This window comes from Cataglyphis hispanica, chromosome 6 (assembly GCF_021464435.1).
Source record: "Cataglyphis hispanica isolate Lineage 1 chromosome 6, ULB_Chis1_1.0, whole genome shotgun sequence".
In the NCBI taxonomy this organism is placed as follows: Eukaryota; Metazoa; Arthropoda; class Insecta; order Hymenoptera; family Formicidae; genus Cataglyphis; species Cataglyphis hispanica.
This window is the reverse complement of record NC_065959.1, coordinates 7,988,012-8,007,289: the sequence shown is the minus strand read 5'-3', so window position 1 is coordinate 8,007,289 and position 19,278 is coordinate 7,988,012. Positions and strand designations below refer to the sequence as shown.

Genomic DNA, 19,278 nt, shown 5'->3' with positions numbered 1-19,278 from the left:
ATAGCATACATGAATATAAATATTATTTTTGGGAAGATAAAAGATCAGTGAGATTATCTTACTGAATTTATATGTTAAGAGAAAAGGATATATTGAACATAAAAATGCATCAAGGCCGCTTTTTGCTCATCATTCTTCATCGCGAAAAGTGGGGGTTTAGGTGCTGTCCACACACTCACATGAAAGATTCTTAAAAAAGAATCAACATCAGTAGTGCTTCGGTATGTGAATCATAACGGAGGCAACACGAAGACTGATAATAAAAATTCTGCCAGAATTGTGCGTGAGTAACATCGTGAGTAATTCTATAAATTCGATTAAAATGTATCTTTCTATGATTTATTTTTGCATCTATTACTACATTTATAGAAATTATTGTTTTATAAAATTTAAGAAGATGTAAATAGAATTATATATTTTTTTTTAATTTTAGTCGTAAAATTAAAGTCATATCGCAGATACGATTTTAACAACTTTTAATTGCAACAATAAAACAGTCATTATTAAAATCGTATCTGTAATATGACTTTGATCGTAAAATTTAAAAAAGTATCGTGAAAAAAATTAGGGGAGCATCAGAAATCAAAATTATGAATAATACACGTAGCAAAAAAATATTCTACTATAGATTAATTTATGCGTTGTAGGATAGTTTGTAGCAAAACTATCTAGCTAGAAATAGATTTCGGATCTGAAAGAGAAATACCGCATGCGGTTATTAAGTTGGGGATTGGGGTACAAAGTGGGAGAAGTTTGGCGAGAGGAGTCAGACTGGTCCAAAATCCAGAGACCGCTTCCAGTCTCAAGCTTAGCAAGGTCGTGTTAGTTCTGTTGTGTAACGTTCATACAAAATAAGATTAATATATTTTCACAGTTTTTATTTCAACTTTATCGACTAATAAGACTTTGACAGACAAAAAACACGTGTCATACATAAAGATTGATTCAAGTATATCAATATTGCATTAAAATTGCATCAAATAATTTATCGACGTGGGACCAGTTTTTGCGCAAATTTTATAATCAAGTAATTAGATGTTATTAGATATTGCTTACAAGTCATGTGACGTTTAATTATATTTTTTATATTTCACATATTTTTTATATTCCATTGTTTTCATTCTTATCGTAATGTAATGTTTATCATAATCGTATCATCATTTATTTTATATAAATAATATTGCCTAAAATATTTTTATACATTATGTGATTTTGTTTTATTTTAAAATTTATTATAAAGATTACGTGAAAATTAATTCTTGATAAAGTCACATTTATCACAAGTACTTTTAATATATTTTTACATATATATTTTTTGTGTGTTTCAAATACAATTATTCCGACTCGTTTGCTTGATTTTTAACAAAGCTTTAATAAAGCATACTGTAAAGAGCAAGTTCAATACCTTTAATAAACGGTATGCATGGTCAATGACCTTCGTGTACGCTTCGTCGGAGAATCCGGACATCATACTTTCGAACTCTCCCGACTGGAAAAATGTAAAAGTGTGAAGGTGCATTTTCTTGAAGAGAAGAGAATCTATACATTCAAGAAGCGCACTTTGTAAAATTTTTTTCTAAACAAATAAAATTCATTAATCAAGAGAGATTGATACATTAAAAGTTAACATAAATTTTTTTAATTTATTTTAATTGTATTGTTATTTAATTGTTTTATTAATCATGTTGTTTTAAAGAGGTATATTTTTTGCTCTTATTTTTTTTTTATTCTTTGCTCTTATTATTTTTTCTTTTATATTTAACTTTATTAAAAATATTCTTATAAGTAATATTATATGTATTTTACAGAATGTAATTCACATCGAATTTCAATATTGTACATGCTTCTATTTAATTTTGTTTAGATAATATGATAAGTATCCAGTGTACGACGTTGCTTTATTCCCTTGCGGCAACTGTGCTCAGCGGTGCAATTTTGCTTTTGATTGGTCTTCGTGTCTACGTTGTCTATACTTTGGGCATTTGTAAGAGCAAAAACAAAATGAACGGAAAAACGGTGATAATCACTGGATGTACTTCCGGTATCGGCAAAGAGACCGCAAGGGATATTGCCAAAAGAGGCGCGAGGCTCATTATGGCTTGCAGAAACATGGATACCGCTAATCAGCTGAAAGGTTTTGTCACTATAATGGATTGTTTTTAACATGACTTAATTATATATAACGATAACTTCATATATAACTTTACTTCATTATAATTTAACGATTTGATTACGTATGTAGATACAATTATATTGCATATATATGTAGATACATTGTACATTAAATACGCGATTAAATCGATCTAGGACATTCTTATAACATATAATTATAAGCAAAAAATTTCTTTAAATTGCAAATGTTATTTGCATATTGTGTACTGAATATAATTCTTTGAATCATACATTTTTCCGATCAACACATCTTATAATATATGCAAATGTCTTGGGATATAATAATAATCATATAAATCAAATGATTGACAAGTAATAATTAAATTTTTTTCTATCCCAAAGAAGTCGTGAAGCAGAATTCCATTTTTGATTGAATTGGATATTGAAAGCGTTTGATATAAAACAATAATATGTTCTATTTTTTTTAAAACAAAGATATATATATTTCTTGTCTTATTTTTCTCTACTATATAAATAATTTTCACATACAGACGAGATTGTGAAAGAATCGAACAACAACAATATTGTAGTCCGAAAATTAGATTTGTCGTCGTTGCAATCGATCAGAGAGTTTGCACGACAGATAAATCAAGAGGAAAGCAGATTGGACGTATTGATTCATAATGCTGGGACTGCGGAGGTTTTCACGAAAAAGGTCAATGAAGACGGAATAGAAATGACCATGGCTACCAATCACTTTGGTCCCTTTTTACTGACACATCTTTTAATCGGTAATTATAATATGCAAAGCTGTGTGCTAACTATTTTATTTGTTGCCGACATATAGGATAAAAATGGATTATCTAATTAGTTCGTTGGCGTTGGGAGAATTAATGTAGATAAATGAATGTTCGAAGTAGCAGAATATTAAGTAAAGAGAATAAGAGAATTTTGAATGGAATTTTATATATATATTAAATCTTAAAAGAATTTAACTTAATTTAACTTGATATGCATTCATACATATGTATATGCTCTTATTAGTGGCAAATGAATGACGTAAGAAAATGATTATCGATGCTACAACATCAAGTTTTTTCTATTCTTACTAAGGTTTTAATGAGTAACAAAAAACAACATAATTATACGTATGTCTTCTAAATTAGAAATAGTTAATGATGAAATCTTGTTTACAGACTTATTAAAACGATCGAAACCGAGCCGTATCGTAGTTGTTGCTTCGGAGCTTTATCGATTTGCGAAATTAGATCTCAACAAACTCAATCCTACGTCGACATGGCCGGCTTATATTTATTACGTATCAAAGTATGCAAATATAGTCTTCACATTGGAGTTGGCAAGACGATTGGAAGGCTCGGGAGTGACGGCAAATTGCCTGCATCCCGGAATGATCTATAGCGGAATCTGGCGAACCGTGCCCCCTGTGTTATCCACGATTTTATATCTAATAGGCAAGGCCTTCTTCAAGACGCCTGTACAAGGAGCGCAGACGACGATTTATGTTGCTGTTTCCGATGAGCTCAACGGGGTCTCGGGAAAATATTTCATGGATTGTGCTGTAAGAATTATTTTTAATCTTTTCTCTTATTTTTTTGTTTTATTTTGATTCTATATCGCATATTTTAGGAACATGGCCTATCAAACGCCGCGAAAGATCCTGCTAAGGGCAAGAAATTATGGGAATTAAGCGAGCTTATGGTGAAGTTGGAACCATCAGATCCGAAGATCTAAATACGTGTATATTCTCTTTTATGAACTTTTCTAAAACTTTTGTTCTCTTGTAATACACGGTAGCATCTTTTGCAATTAACATATAATTAAAATTATATGACTTACCATTAATAGAAACAGAGAGAAAGTATCATAACTTTCTCGATCACAATATCCTTTATTTTGTAAATATTGCAAATCAAAGAAACATTTTTTTATTAGAAAAAAGACATTTTTTTATAAACATGATATACATGTATAATTGTTTGCATTTGCTTGAGTAATAGATTCGATACGTGCATCTTTGTTAAATCATCTGGCATGATCAACATATGTTTTATAGCTTACGGTTTTACATATTAAACCGATACTATTTTGAATTCAAAGGAAATAGACTCTCCCACTTTTGCATTCTTTCGGGATAAAGTCCTGTCTTCATCTTCGGTATCTCGGAAATCTCTAAGTAGTTGTCGGTTTTTAATAAGTATGGGTCCCACGTGACATTGTTCGCCAAAGTCGACGGTACTGGCTGTCCAGTTTCAACAAAGTTTGACCACATACTTGTCATAAGTTCTACCATAGGTATTTCCGAAGCATTATTTTCAAAGAAGGGAAAGTTGTTCTTCATAAAGAATAGATATTGCAAATCGTCATGGTGCACCACTCCTAAAATGATCAAATAAACAACACAGATTAGTCATAACTTTATTCGGATAAAAACCAAATCTCGTGGTATGTGCTATGAAATTATATTTTTAATCAATCAAAGAATATAAGTAATATAAAAGTCACACATACCGTACGGTGTAGTTTTGTTCCACATGACGAAACTGTATCGTCCTTGATAAGAAGATACGTAAAAGTAGATTGATTGATCAGTGTTTTCTGCAAACAATTTTACAGCGCGATGCAATGGAAATGTAATTAGACTATCAGCTTTAATCTGCAACAGAATTATGCACAAGAATCACAACTATAATTACATGATTAATTTTTGTGCCATTGTATCAATACTTTGTAATATTTAAAATTGCGCGAGTTACAAATTTATTAATAATTATAATATACTTATTTATACTTATTTATTATAATATTTAATACGTATCTATATACATAATACTTTTCAGAATAATTTTTACGAACATGTGCGAGATTATCATACGTATCCGGGCCGATCGATTGATTGCCAAAATAAAATTGACGTAGTTCGGTGCTTATATATCTGGAACGGGGTGTATCCCGTTCGTATAAGAATGCGATTGGCGCGACTTTGTACCAGTCATTATTTAAATCGTCCAAGATCGAATTGTTTCCAAGTTTACGTTGGTTTTCAACGGCTAGAATTAAACGTAGAATATTTTCGCATTATATTTCGTATGATTCCAACAATTATTTTTAATTAAATAGAATAGATTTTTACCAACGACCACGCCGCCGAACTCGTCCTTGGTGACCCCCGCGATCAGCGGAACCTTATGGAATTTTCCTTTTCTAATTAGATCAACGGGCTGTTCCGGCAAGAATCTCTCCACACCATGAACCTCGGGTTCTACTACGGGTGTCCACAACAATATCGGATTACCATACCATTCCTGAAACGTGATGCGGTGTGTTTAACATCTTCTCTTTTTAATCTTAATTTTCTGTTTTTGATCTAATCGTTTTTAAAAATAAAATAAATCTCAATTATATTATTTTTTGACAAGGAAATCATTTTCTAATTATCAAGCCTTGTCTGTAGTGTTCGCCATACTCACAAAGAATTTGGGTATAGTATCTGTGAAGTTCTCCACCGGTTTAGAACTCAAGCAAACCAGCATAGCGTCCGTGGTGTCGGACGGACAGTTTAATAGCTCTGCTTGCTTCTTCGCCAAGTGCAATTGTTCGGTCGGATACGGTTCTGATGTCATCGAGCCGCTCATCATGATTGCGCGATGGAATAATCCCTTGGACATTGGTGAAACCATATGTAGCAGTACGCTAAATCCACCGATGCTGTAGCCAGATATTGTAACGCTGTCAGGATTGCCGCCGAAGGCGGCTATATTTCTCTGAATCCATCGAAGCGCCACGACTTGATCTTTCAAGCCCAAATTACCTGGTGCCTTCGAGTCACCGGTGCTTAGAAAACCTGACGAGCATGTATAATTTTTTTTTAACATTTCGTTATCTTTGAATCACGAGAGATAAAATTTGCTATTAAACTATATATTTGATTTATATATTTTCCTTCGGCTCTTTAAGCAAAATTTATCACTTGTGATTAAAATTATCAGAAGAATAATTAAAAACCCGAGAATTCACCTAGAGTCGCGAGGCGATTATTAACGGTAACGAGAACAATATCTTTGTCCAGCAAGTATTCGGGTCCAAAATAGGAGCTTTGGCCTGAGAATATATAAAAAGCACCAGGATGGAAAAATACCAACACCGGTCTCTTCACGGGATCGTTCGCCGAAGGTAACTGCGATAAGTGTTCAATTAATAACTTTATTTCCTTCAGCGAGAATACGAATCATGTAAGTTCAATAAAGCTCACTTTCGTCGTGTAGACATTTACACGAAGACAATCCTCCATTATATTCTCCACGTGTATTGCCGGACAGGCAGGTCCTTCCTTGGTCGCATCAAAGACATCATTCCAATCCGCCGCTGGAACAGCCACCTACGAGAAATAGAATTAAATGGACAAGAATGACATTTACATTGTATTCGCTCTATAACAAATCTCATTTTATTTTTTATATAAATATTTTATCATACATTGAAATTATTACAAAATAATTTTTGCCTTGCATTTCCGTGAACCGGATTTTAAAACGTATTTACGTAAACCTTTAGCAATAGCGTAATTATCATTTATCTAATTGCTTTACCTGAAAACGTAGCTGCCCGGTCGGTGGCTCGGCGTATCTCACACCGCGGAAGGAATAGATCCTTTTGCCAAGTCTGGAGGTCATGATGGAACCACGAATTCGCCCGATCGGTGCGGTCACCTCGCATTGTTCACCAGCGGGATCGCCGCTGGCGAACGCAAAAACGACGCTCAGAAGGAATAGATGTTTCATGACAAGAGGATAGCTCGTACTGCTACGTATTCGAGCTTAACACGAGAGCTGGTTTCCTATGTGAAACCAGTTAGACACATACGTACGCGTACGTTGCACCAGCAAGTATTAAAAATCCTCAAGGGCGATGGTCTTTTATATCCAGTTGCTGAGGAGGAAGAACCGCACAATTTCTGGGAACCCCCAAGTACGTCATACACACGAGTTTATTTCTTAAGCTAGCAGATGTGTGTAATTCACGCGTGCAGTTTTGTAATTTAAATCTGTACGTGTACGGGATTTCTGAATCAAAAGATGAGACGACGCGAGAACGTTTTATTATTTGACAGGAAACACTTGATGTATCTGAAATTACTACAAATCTACGAAGACTACATTACTTCCAATGGTTGCGGTTTATAAATTTTTGTTATTTCTCTCAATATATTTTTCAAATGTCATAGCTGACGATGCAAACTGATTGCGTCGAGTAGTGATGTAGGTCATATTTTCCTCATTACGAGGAAAACACGAGACTTACTTTTATTAAAAATGATATCAAGAATGTACATAAAAAGTTTCTTTGCTGTGGCAATATTTTTTATAATTTTTTAGAGAGATAAAGAATTTTATATTTTATATTTTATAGAAAAGATTCAAATGTTATTTACAAATAGATAAAGAAAGATAAGGAATTTTATATTTTATATTTTATAGAAAAGATTCAAATGTTATTTACAAAAAGTCATTTATAAAATTTTATAATTTTTCAGATATTATTTAGATACATCTTTCTAAATATCTTTTTGGATTTTTTTTACGTTCTCTAAAATCGTAATAATAACGCTGGAAAATTACTTAAAATATTTCTTGGTAATATGATAAAGCAAGCTATTTCTTCTTCGATTCTTTTAAGCTGCGTCTCATTTCAGTCATGTAAGTTTTAGTTGCATGACCGTAGTTTAGATCAAAATTCGCCGAATAGTCATTGCTACGAGCTTGTCTCTTCGGTTTAGCAAGTTCACGCAACCGTTTAGGACAACGTCTATTATTCGTAGCAGCAATACGAGCGTAAGTATCAAGAAGTAATGTCTTTTTATCAGATGGCCCTGAGACTTGTTTGCTGTCCACTAATTTACGAATTTTTATCTGATTTTTATCTGAAAGTTTTATACATGTTTATGTTCACAGTCACGATGCTGGAAACGGCATAAGTTGGAGAACGAAATCAATTTATAATTGATACAGACTAATATGCATGAATAAATCAATAACTATAATATATTATTATGATATATATATGTTTGATATATAAATTATTAGATATAAAATTATTTAATTAGATCTCACCTGAACCAATATTTTTTGTAGACGAAGGCGAGATATAAGACGTCGGTACTAAACTAGATTTCAATTTCTGTTCAGTAGATTGATTCACTTTGTCGAGTACTTGACGAGTATCAGATATACCATGAATCACCTGAAAAATATCATACAGTCACATGAACCTTAACATTATTTTTCATATTTCTAATATCCCGCAGGATTATATAATGGTACTACCTGTAAATCGTCGGTATTATTACGTTTATAGATTTGTCCTTTTTTTAAGTTTTCAAGTTTAGACGTGTTATTTTTCACTGGTTGAATGTCACTATTCATATCGCAATTGCACGAATTTTATCTTTTCCTTTAATAATAAATTGTTTTTCTTTTGATTAATAGAAATGTATTAAAATTTTAATTAAAATTACATTATTCAAATTATTAGATTAAGAGTATTGTTAACTTTAAAAATTTTGATTCAGATTTAAGATTTGACATGAATTTTTGAAAGCCAAAGCAATGATTTTTTTTCTCGTTCGTTATTCAATTGTAATTTTGATCTTTCCTGTTGTCGTATGTATTTATGTTGATCAATTTCCGGCGCTTTTTGAATAAGATAATTGCTATTTGCTATCGCTGCGGTTTACTTGTCGGTTTTTTTGTATCAGAACAATTATTTTATTACGCAAGACGTGGAATAATAGAAATGTACATCGGAAAATTTATAAAGATTTATTTCTATAAAAATGTTAATGTGTGGACAATATATAAAATATACATTATATCAAATTATATTAAATATACAATAATCCTTAAGATTAACAGATCACTAAATTTATCGTATTTGGACGGAAATATTTAGAATAAGGCTCCGTTGGACGGACATAAAGGCAGCCATGAAATTCATTAATATATCTAACTCTATCTCTTTCAGCCATTTGTACTGTTAAATATATAGATGTGTAAAATATTTATAAAATAATATTTAAAATAAATTTACGTCGTAGCAATAAAATATACATTGTCAATAATAAAATTCTATCAGATTTATCAGATCGTCTTTTCCTTTTGTAATCTTACAACGCAAACTATTCATGTAAAAGCAAATAAATCGTATTGTTATAGCGATACTTATCTACCGAACGCAAAAGTGAATGCTATCATAACTATTGTACCAAACAATGAATAGCTTATGGCTGACGCACCAGCGTTGCAATCCACAATTCGTCTAGCTCTCATAAAATCTGGTCCGAGATACGTGCTATATTCTCGCTTTTCCGGCGGTATGACTATTAACTGTTGAGTAGCGTCCTGAAAAATGAGATCGCTATAAGGAGGTGGGCTATAGTACATGCTGAAGCTAAACTCGTCCTGCTCTTTCCGGCCGTAAAATTGTTGCGCGTATATGAACAGATTTATATACGCGTTGATCTGCGTCTCGTTGTAGCCATAACCGCCGCGTGTGACTATAGCATTGGCGGCAACTTTGCCCAAGTTGCAATTCTCATAATCCATGGTCGGACGACGCGTACCGTCCGGACAAAGTAACTCGAAATCCTTGGTAAAAGTGTTGCGCGCCCAGAATTCCTTGCGCTTGCCGTCAGTGTTCTCCGCGACCGTTGTGTGTTTGACAAAAGACACATCTCCACCGCCTTCTACCAGACATCTAAAGGCGCCCGTGTATCCAAAATAATCCTCGGAAGCGTCTCTTCGACAATATCTGTGGCTTACCCCGTGACATAAATCGCACATGTTATCATAAGGCACGCCTGTAATCAGATGGAAAGAGTTCTATATAAATATAATCGTTCTTATGGAAAATTATTCCATCTTTATTAGTTAATTTTCTAAGTCGCTAATTTAGACAAATTATTAATAATAATTAATATAAAATTTAATTTATAATTTTGTTTGTCTTTTGAGCTACCTATATTATATTCGGTACTAAGCGCTCCTGGCACGCAGGATTTAGTGAAGTATTCAGCGGCGGCACGCACGGAATCGCAACCGTAACCTCTGATCCACTTGTTAGAGATAAGATACGCCAATGGATAGATCCATCCCGCGGCAGTGTTAATCCCCGTATGACAGGTATATTTGTTTTTCAGATATGTCAGATCTGTGTTGTCGTCCTCCTCCTTAGCGACGGCGACGACGTAATAATCTGGCGTGCCGAGATTATACACTTCAGATATAAACGGGATCAGATTGAAACGTAGTCCAGCAGTATAAACATCACCGGCATCCAATACAGCTACATCGGCAATCCTATCGTAAAAAAAAGCATACATGATTTCATCAAGAAACATATATGCATGTACATTTAAACATATTTTTATACGTACCCGCTTTGTATCGATTGCATACAATTTATTTGGCTGTGGCCTCTATGACAAAGCAATTCTGGTTTCAGTAGCTGAGCTTTTAAAGCAATCTGCAATAAACACATGAAAGTTATTCAAACTCAACGCATTTAAATAGTTAATTAAATAATTTTTTAAATAGATATAAATTGTTTTTGCACCAAATATATAATATGAATAGTACCTTCATCTTTACACATTTTTCCATTTCCGGATCGGATGTAACGCATAAAGTCATTCGATTTACAGGGCAATGGCGGACTCCTAATATGTTATCTATGGATCTTTCCAAGTATCCTGTGTATGTTTGATCTTTCTCAGGCAATTGCACGAAATCGCGAGCAGAATCCTGGAGAAATGGAATGCATTACATCAAGCATAAATATAATAATAGGACAAATAAGCAAAAAAAAATACGTGTGTCTTACTGAAAATATTAAATTATGCTGCATTCCATATCTAGGTGCCGACTCATACAAATCAAATACTTCTATCGGCTGTACATTCGTAGATTCGGTGTGATTTCTATTGTAATAATTGAATGTGTCGTTAATTGCAGGTTTCTCCCATGAATTGAATCCGTTGCCGCCGCCGCCAAAACTTCGATCATATCCATTGCGATCCCTATTGTCCGTGCTATATTCGTTTGGATTGTTAATACCATCTCTATTAAAGTCATTCTCATCAAACCTGTTGTTGTAACCCGAACGATTTTCATAATTCCTTTGATTATCATCGAAACGATTCGAATCCGTCGTATTATTTTTATTTTTATGTAATATTCGAACCGCCTTCTCAAGAAATCTTTGGTACATTCGACGAATCTCGAAATTTGTCGCCGAAGATGTGACTATCGCGCGCGATGGTACAGTACCCCAATTACAGATTCTGTAGTCGTCCACGGATCTGCGAGTACCGTCTCTGCAGAGAAGTTCGAATTGCTCCTTCTTCACGGAACCTAATAGCAAAAATTGAATGATAAATATTTTATCGTCTTCTCGTTCTTACAGATTTAATTCATTAGATGGCAACTCTCTCTGCGTACTAAAGTCAAATGTCGTTGAAGTCATCTCTTGTACAGTCGTATGCACCAAGAATGCAATTTCGCCCGCTTCGACTAGACATCGAAAAGCTCCTTCGTATCCTGAGTAAGGATCTTGATATGTGCATTTGCCACCAGGTATTTTTCCAATGCACAAACTACACAATTGATCAGAATTATCACCTGCAATTGATTCGCAAAAGATTATAACAGTTATAATATCGAAATATTATTTATTATATTATTATAAATACTATATATTATTATAACTACTATTATTATTATAAACTTACCAAGAGGATTATATTTGTCAATCAAAGAATTTACTGCACAACTAGGACCAAAGTATTTAATTGTTGACTTTACATGATTGTTACAATCAATGACTTCCATTCCCCCATGTTGCATAAGCTGAATAAGAGATATTTTTTTATCACGTATAAATATTTGTATAAATATTTATTATAATTTTTCATTAAGAAAAAATTCTATATTGTAATATATTGTAATTATAATTATAAAAAATTATAAAAATTGTATATAAATAATTGTATAAACATTATAATTCTGAAAAATCCATACATTATAATATATTTAAAAAAAAACCTAAAAATTTTACTCACAGTGTTAATAGGAATAACCCAACCCGCTAATGTTCCAACACCAGCAAAACAGGCCTTCTTATGTCTAAGATCATATAAACTTTGTACATCTGGCAAAGAAGCTTTCTTAATCACAGCAACAGCATATTGATAATTCACACCACTTTCATATATTTCCTGCATTATTGGTACAAGACTATGATATCTTCCAGCTATGAAAACTTCTCCAGCATCTAATGTTGTTATCTGGGCCTTTTCATGATCCAACATAGTCATACATTCTTCCTTATTAAAAGCTCGTTTGCAATGAATCGAAAAGTAGCTAAAGCCAAAGGACCCTATTTCACGATCAACTGCCCTGGAAAAGGCCTCGCATTTATTCTGTTCGCCATCGGAAACTGTACACCATGTGATTGTATTATTGAGATGCTGGCCTGTCAAAAATTAATTGATAGTAATCATTTTGCAGTATATTTGTATTGTATGTATTGTTTGTTAATTATATTTAACACACTATATTCTATAATATTCTCCACAGTGTAAATAAAATAACTGATCTAATAATGCAATGAAACAAAAGTCTAAATCATCTGATTTAGACTTAAAGAACAATATTAGATTATTTATAGTTGAAATTACATTGTAATTGAGATATGATGTTACTTTGATATGATCATTTCACAAATAACTGAAGTTTACTCTGTGAAGGAAAAAAACTATTTGCTATTTAATGCGTGTTTTGATGCAAAATACAATTCTATAACTATTAATTTTAGGTGAATAAAAATATGCATTCATACCATGAATATGAGTTAATACAAAACTGCAAAGAGATATCCAAAATATCGCAAAATAATCGAGCCACATTTTCCTTTCAAATATCTCTTTAGAGTCAATCGAGCACTTCGGACAACACCCTTGACATGACTACTCCGAATTGTAACCGAACTACACCACGCGTGACGTAGTCCATTCATTAAACGAAGATAGAATGATAATACGACGCTACGGTCTGTTTTTGCTGCACTTTCTCACATTTTAAGTCTGTTCTTTATAACTGAATTGGCTGCACTAGTGGCACTAGTTCAGAGTTTATCTTTTTCTCTCCATATTAGAAAGAGACGTACGATTGATTCAGCTATAAAGGTTTCTTCTATATCGACTTGAAATAATGATTACACACGCCTCAAAACTCGTTTATATCTGAAATAAGATGTATCTATAAATTGTATTTCGTTATTAAATACAAATTATTAATAATGAATTTTAATATGTCTGATTTTTATTACATATAGAGGAATTTGTAATTAATTATATATAAAATAAATATTTCTTTATTATAATTTTTTAACATTTACAAAAACTCGTGCAATGCAATTAATCTACTGCATTACGAGTTTGTATAATTTATATATATATATAAATCATAAATAAAATAATGTACAGGATTTAAAGACTTTTAATCGCTCTTTCCCTGTTTGCTTCTTCTTTTGTACCACATGTTTGTAGCGAGCTTAAGCAATTCATGATTTTCGTACATCCACGACATAAGTACAATCATAAACATCGTTATTCCAATCAATAGATGCAATATTTTATCAGTTGGAAAGAAATAAGCCTACAAGAAATAGAGAAACAATATTACATTAAATTTAAATTAATAATTATAGATTTGTGTGTGTGTGTATTGAAAATTAAAATCGAGATACTTTACTTGTGATAAATTAGTAATGAATGCCGCAACGAGTAGAGACGCTGAAAACATGGGCTTTGGTACTAATCCGCGTAGAGGACGATATATTGTGTCCCGATGTCTTTTATTGATGAACATTGCCGAATGTATGATTCTTAGGCTCATATTTACACAATTGCCAAAGATAAAACCGACTGGACCGAACCAAATGGCAAACAAATACGATGCGCCCAAGAACGCGATAGATTCGTAAACCATGATAACATTACTCTTATTTATAGTCGCGCTGTCAGCTGTCGCGTTAGTGTAACATTCCGTCACGCCATTAATTCCTAACAGTAATACAGCAAGACAGTGCGCTCTTAGCAGAAGAACAGGTAAGGGTAAGGTCAGTTTCGAGCCACCGTATAGCCAGAGCAATGTGCTCGAATAGGACTGACCGAATACTAGAACAATCAGACCAATAGATGTAACGATTGAACACAAATGTGTCAACACATTCACGCTCTCTTGTATATCCGCCTGAAAATATCATAGTTTGTATATACTTATTATACTTATTATAAACATATCACTATTTTACAAAAATCATCACTTACTGGATTTTGATCGGATATTGATTTATCTCTCTTTACTATTTGCGTGAAATAAAAATATCCGCTTTCTTCGATTGGACGGAAAATAAATCTAGCAGCTAACGAACCCAAATTATTCACAATCTCATAAGTACCCTTAAGAAAACAAAGAGTCAGTGTATCTTTGATAATGATATTACAATATTTTATTACAATAATTTACAAATATACCTGTTCTGTGAATGTCAATACTGGCATTATAGTCATGATCAATCTCTCGCCTTCTGTCAGAATTTGCTTCAGTATTCCTTGCCTAAAGAAGCTCCATGTAAGAATAGTTAACTTTTTATCAAGATATGAATCCTACGAAATAACTATTGTATTATACTTAAAGAATAATGATAGTTCACATGATTACATGTTTACATACATTATTTTCCAGCTGACCAGGTAAAAAATCCTTCACATTGCGAAAGGGAAACTCTCTTACCACATATTCATCAGTACTGTCTTTCAAAGACATTCTTCGTTTCTGTGTGCATTTATTCAACTTTTTGATGTAATAGTGAAAATATGCATAGTGACTAGTTGTATAAAATACTGCTGCAACAAGCTGAGCTGTACCGAATGCAAGTAATGCATTCTCTGGATAATATAATATTAGTAAGACAAATGTCATAGTGCGAATAGCAATCATGATTGTGTCTAGAATTATCTGAAAGGACAAGCATCACATGTGAAACATTCTCACATTGTCACATTGTCTGAACAATTTCGTATTATTTTTCTATTGTCTTACTTTAAGCCTAACAAATAGAAATGCGTTCGCGGCTAATTGAACAATCAAAGAAGACAGTTCTATGATGCATGATAGTCCGACTGCCCAAACTGCAAATGTATAGTACGGTGGTAATGCCTCTGTCGTAGAGAGTACAAATAACCAAATGTATCCGAATAAAAAAGACATTACAAGACATATGGGTACCCTAGAAAACATAAATCTGTATAATTCTATTAAATGGGTATTATACATGTGATAAATAAGATAACAGCAAACTAACGTCAGCCAGAGTAAATTCACAACTTGGGCCCAATTATGCTCCACTGTATTAGTCAAACATGCTTTCATGAATGGTTCTCGTGATAAGAACAATATCATAGATTCCAGTAACAATAATCTCACATTAATGACACCTAAAACAGCTTGACCTACATGCCGAACAACAAATGCGTTCAAAAGAAACGTGACACAGCGACAGAATATCTGAAAGAAAAGTATCACTCTTAATCCATTTTGTATAATATTATACAATTTTATATAATAAAGTATTTGCATATAATATAGAAGCGAAATAGCTCCAATTAATAATATCAAGAAATTTATGCATGTATTAAACTGAGAAGAGAGAGGAAAGAAAAAAAGTTGCATAAATACAATAAAATCCTTGGAAAAGGTCTCGAAGCAAAATATGTAATTTGGTTATAGTCGCAGAAACTCCTTTGACGATACGGTTTTGTCGATATACCTGAAATATAATGCTGAAAGAAGCATTCTCCAAGCTGCTCTTTAGTATACTCGGCCGCATTTTTAGGCTGATCTGACGGAAAAAGCATGAATATTTCGAGATTCCCGCCGGAAGATATAACGTCAACGCGAGTATAGAAAGGTAACAATAAAATGATAAAATCTAAAACTATATTCGTCACTCATTTCTCTTCGATTTTATTTGTCGCTCAAAAATTTCAGTGCGACTCCAAAAAAAAAGATAAAAGGAAACAAAATTATTACAGCTGATGCAATAACATCTTGTGACGTACAGCTCAAAATTATCTTTCTACAAAATATGGCGTCTTTGCGCTCGCACGTCTTCGCTTATAGATCACGTGACTAAGCAAATCAGCTGTGCGTTTGCCGTATGTACGGACGTAGTAGTAGTAGCAATGATCTTTATTTAGTAACCACGCGTGGCTGCGCGACTTGTCATTCACAAATCGAGCACGCTCGCCCGCGTAATTTTACGGGTGGCAATAACTTTTTTGTGTATAATTGACATAACTCGCTCGCAACGTAGGATCTCCACGTTTCGCGATCGCGTATTCTCTCGAAAACCAATGTTACAAATTATTAAGTGCCTTATTAATTAATTCCTCCAGCAAATATATAAAAAAAATTGAGATGGATCTGTTACTTATAAATGATTATTTAAAGACATATTCTGGCAGAGATAAAATATTAAGAACCCTTTCTTATTCGGCAAAGTTACTTACTGTATGTACTTCATCTAAGGATACTGAAAGAAAACTTAAGACCTTTGGAAGTCAAATGAGTGAATGCAGAGTGATGTTGCGCTTATTAGATGATCTTCCAATGCTTCATTACATTATGACATATGGATGGGGAAAAAAGGTAAATTCTTGTTTATTTGTACAATAATGTTAATTAAAAATTTTGCTCAGATTAAAAATTGAAATAAAATAATAATATTTTGCATACCTGAAAGTTTTATTCCAAGCATGCATAATAGAATTATATGTTACTTTCTATTTCTGGAGTCATTAAAATATTTCATATATGATCTAATTATAGGAACCTGACTGGTTGATTAGATGGAGTCAAGTGATACAAAATGTAATAGATACAATTTATTCTCCTGTAGAGCACATTTCTTGGGCTGGTCAGCATAATATTATATCAATTAATATTGACAAATGGGATCTTGCTACAACTTGGTTTTGGATAGTCTCTTTACATCTGTCCCTCCTTAGGTAAATAAAAATGTATTAAAATATTATTTTTAATATATTCATAAAGAGTTTCTATATTGAAGAATATTTTTTTATGTTGTGTTACAATTTTAATATAAATATTAAAAGTATAAAATATCTTTGTTTAATAAAATAATCATTATTTAAGGTCACTAAAACTACTCAAAAACCTTCAAAAGTATAAAACAGATTTGGAAAAAAATAATCCTGATGTACAGTAAGTATTATATTTTTATGAATCTTTTAATATATTTACAATAATATTTATTACGATTATATTTATTTGTTCTATCAAATATAGAAGCATGTTAAAAGAGATCAATGAGCAACGGCAGAGTACATTATTGATATGCACACGTCTTGCTTTGGATATTACTTATGCGATTAGTTACTTACCACCGGGCATACTTTGGGGAGGCCGTTTAAAAACATGGCATGTTGGTGCACTTGGTACAATATCATCGTTAATCGGGCTTTATCAAGCTTTTAGTCAACGATTAAAAAGTTGAAAAGTTATTAGATAAGAAAGTTTTATCGTTATGTTGATTGTTAAAAATATGGGATGTATATATTATGTATAATAGCATCAAAAGTATTAATATATATTTAGGTTTATACTTTATATATTTCATGGACAAATGTAAATTTTGCTATAAAATTAAAAGAAATACACAAAACGTATTGTATATAAATACTATACGAATATATAAATATGTATAATAAGGGAATTCACATGTTTTGTTTTATTATTTTTTTATTATACAATTAATATCTTTTTATTTTCGATAAATAAATATGTTAAATAATTTATCAATGACATTATTCTATCTTTTCGTTAAAGCTATTTAAATAAATCACTTAATGAAAGGTTTTCTTATGTTTAATTTTTTAATGTTAAATAACGTACAATAAGATTGAACAAAATTTTATCAAATTTCTATTAAAATGATATTACTTTTCATCAAGAATTCTTTAGCAACAGTATGACAGATTCCTCCATATATATATTATAGAAAAAAGTGAAACGCTTTAATTAATGCTAATAATGTGATTAATTGATTTTGAGTTTGATATTTTCAATATAAATATTTTGATATTGATGCGATTAAAATATGTTAAATGAATATATTTTTAATCAAACATAAGCGATGAGTAAAGTTTAAATTGCACATTAACTGGCATATCGGACATAAGTATCTTATATTTAAAAATGTTAAACTACCTTAATTTTTTATTTCATTATATTGTCAGGGCTATGAGATTTACATAAGTGGTAGAGAGTATCATAAAACTTCTTATACTTCTAATACTTCTTATATTTTATACATTATATATCAACACAAATCATTATATTACTTTGCGAGTTAATTTTTGAACGTTATCGATAAAAGCTAAAGAGAATAGAAGAGGCACTTAATTCTCTCAGCTTGAGCTTAAAATAAAAAATACTATCTATGTGATCTACGAATTGATCTAGGTCTTAGTACATTAATTGACTGACGCTATAAATTTAATATTTTAATTTATATTAAAAAATAGTTTGTTTTAAAGTAAGTACTTTTATTCAAATAAATTATATGTTTAGACTAGCCAGTGCAACTTGGTCTAATTTTTTTAAAAGCTAACATTTTTTTATGCATTATAACAGTCTTCTCAATCATTTTGTATTGTATATTAATCAGGATAACTCTCGCATAGAAGAATAAATATTAAGAGTAAACATTAGAAAACATTCTCCATCTATGAGCTCAACGCTTATTTCAGAATTAGTAAAAATGATAATTAACTAATATTTGTTTAAATGTATGAAATCGTTAAGTAATATAAGAATTATTAATCATGTTAAAAAATATGTCGCGATATCATATTTATTCTCTCGCACGATCATCACGATTGGTATTACATTACCTAGAATAATTCTTTAGTGTGCTTGATAGATAACGCCCTCATAGTTTTCAAAGAGAGTGCCATATTTTATTAATTGAACAATTTATTCTAAAAGGAATTCAAGCACACGATCT

The 19,278-nt window shown here is 31.9% G+C and overlaps 6 protein-coding genes across 9 annotated transcripts; 2 read left to right on the top strand and 4 right to left on the bottom strand.

Moving 5' to 3' along the window:
• The first annotated feature begins 215 nt into the window (after window positions 1-215).
• LOC126850640 (retinol dehydrogenase 14-like) lies at window positions 216-4,004 on the top strand. 4 transcript variants are annotated; one of them, XM_050593842.1, is made up of 5 exons: window positions 216-283; window positions 1,865-2,134; window positions 2,664-2,903; window positions 3,309-3,691; window positions 3,760-4,004. In XM_050593842.1, the coding sequence occupies exons 2-5, from the start codon at window positions 1,870-1,872 to the stop codon at window positions 3,862-3,864; spliced, it is 993 nt and encodes a 330-aa protein (XP_050449799.1). In that variant the 5' UTR covers window positions 216-283; window positions 1,865-1,869; the 3' UTR covers window positions 3,865-4,004. The 4 variants fall into 4 exon arrangements, with proteins under 4 accessions (XP_050449799.1, XP_050449800.1, XP_050449801.1 ...); XM_050593843.1 differs by having other exon boundaries at window positions 216-295; XM_050593844.1 differs by having other exon boundaries at window positions 223-279.
• A 38-nt stretch (window positions 4,005-4,042) lies between these two features.
• LOC126850629 (esterase FE4-like) lies at window positions 4,043-7,263 on the bottom strand. Its single transcript, XM_050593814.1, has 8 exons — window positions 6,720-7,263; window positions 6,383-6,508; window positions 6,148-6,307; window positions 5,601-5,974; window positions 5,264-5,435; window positions 4,987-5,180; window positions 4,642-4,786; window positions 4,043-4,509 (listed from the first exon to the last, which is right to left on the bottom strand). Exons 1-8 carry the CDS (start codon window positions 6,909-6,911, stop codon window positions 4,214-4,216), a joined length of 1,659 nt encoding a protein of 552 aa, XP_050449771.1. The 5' UTR covers window positions 6,912-7,263; the 3' UTR covers window positions 4,043-4,213.
• Window positions 7,264-7,706: 443 nt separating this feature from the next.
• Window positions 7,707-8,663, bottom strand: LOC126850651 (uncharacterized). The gene is made up of 3 exons (XM_050593862.1): window positions 8,454-8,663; window positions 8,241-8,370; window positions 7,707-8,050 (listed from the first exon to the last, which is right to left on the bottom strand). Exons 1-3 carry the CDS (start codon window positions 8,550-8,552, stop codon window positions 7,782-7,784), a joined length of 498 nt encoding a protein of 165 aa, XP_050449819.1. The 5' UTR covers window positions 8,553-8,663; the 3' UTR covers window positions 7,707-7,781.
• A 271-nt stretch (window positions 8,664-8,934) lies between these two features.
• LOC126850614 (melanotransferrin) lies at window positions 8,935-13,413 on the bottom strand. The gene is made up of 9 exons (XM_050593777.1): window positions 13,024-13,413; window positions 12,245-12,657; window positions 11,915-12,032; window positions 11,625-11,804; window positions 11,008-11,537; window positions 10,764-10,928; window positions 10,562-10,650; window positions 10,144-10,484; window positions 8,935-9,985 (listed from the first exon to the last, which is right to left on the bottom strand). Exons 1-9 carry the CDS (start codon window positions 13,088-13,090, stop codon window positions 9,348-9,350), a joined length of 2,541 nt encoding a protein of 846 aa, XP_050449734.1. The 5' UTR covers window positions 13,091-13,413; the 3' UTR covers window positions 8,935-9,347.
• Window positions 13,414-13,518: 105 nt separating this feature from the next.
• Window positions 13,519-16,314, bottom strand: LOC126850630 (protein RFT1 homolog). Its single transcript, XM_050593815.1, has 8 exons — window positions 16,018-16,314; window positions 15,553-15,755; window positions 15,291-15,477; window positions 14,922-15,206; window positions 14,723-14,854; window positions 14,516-14,647; window positions 13,938-14,438; window positions 13,519-13,841 (listed from the first exon to the last, which is right to left on the bottom strand). The coding sequence occupies exons 1-8, from the start codon at window positions 16,075-16,077 to the stop codon at window positions 13,683-13,685; spliced, it is 1,659 nt and encodes a 552-aa protein (XP_050449772.1). The 5' UTR covers window positions 16,078-16,314; the 3' UTR covers window positions 13,519-13,682.
• Window positions 16,315-16,393: 79 nt separating this feature from the next.
• LOC126850645 (peroxisomal membrane protein 11C) lies at window positions 16,394-18,031 on the top strand. Its single transcript, XM_050593853.1, has 4 exons — window positions 16,394-16,898; window positions 17,079-17,257; window positions 17,406-17,474; window positions 17,559-18,031. Exons 1-4 carry the CDS (start codon window positions 16,668-16,670, stop codon window positions 17,764-17,766), a joined length of 687 nt encoding a protein of 228 aa, XP_050449810.1. The 5' UTR covers window positions 16,394-16,667; the 3' UTR covers window positions 17,767-18,031.
• Window positions 18,032-19,278: the final 1,247 nt, after the last annotated feature.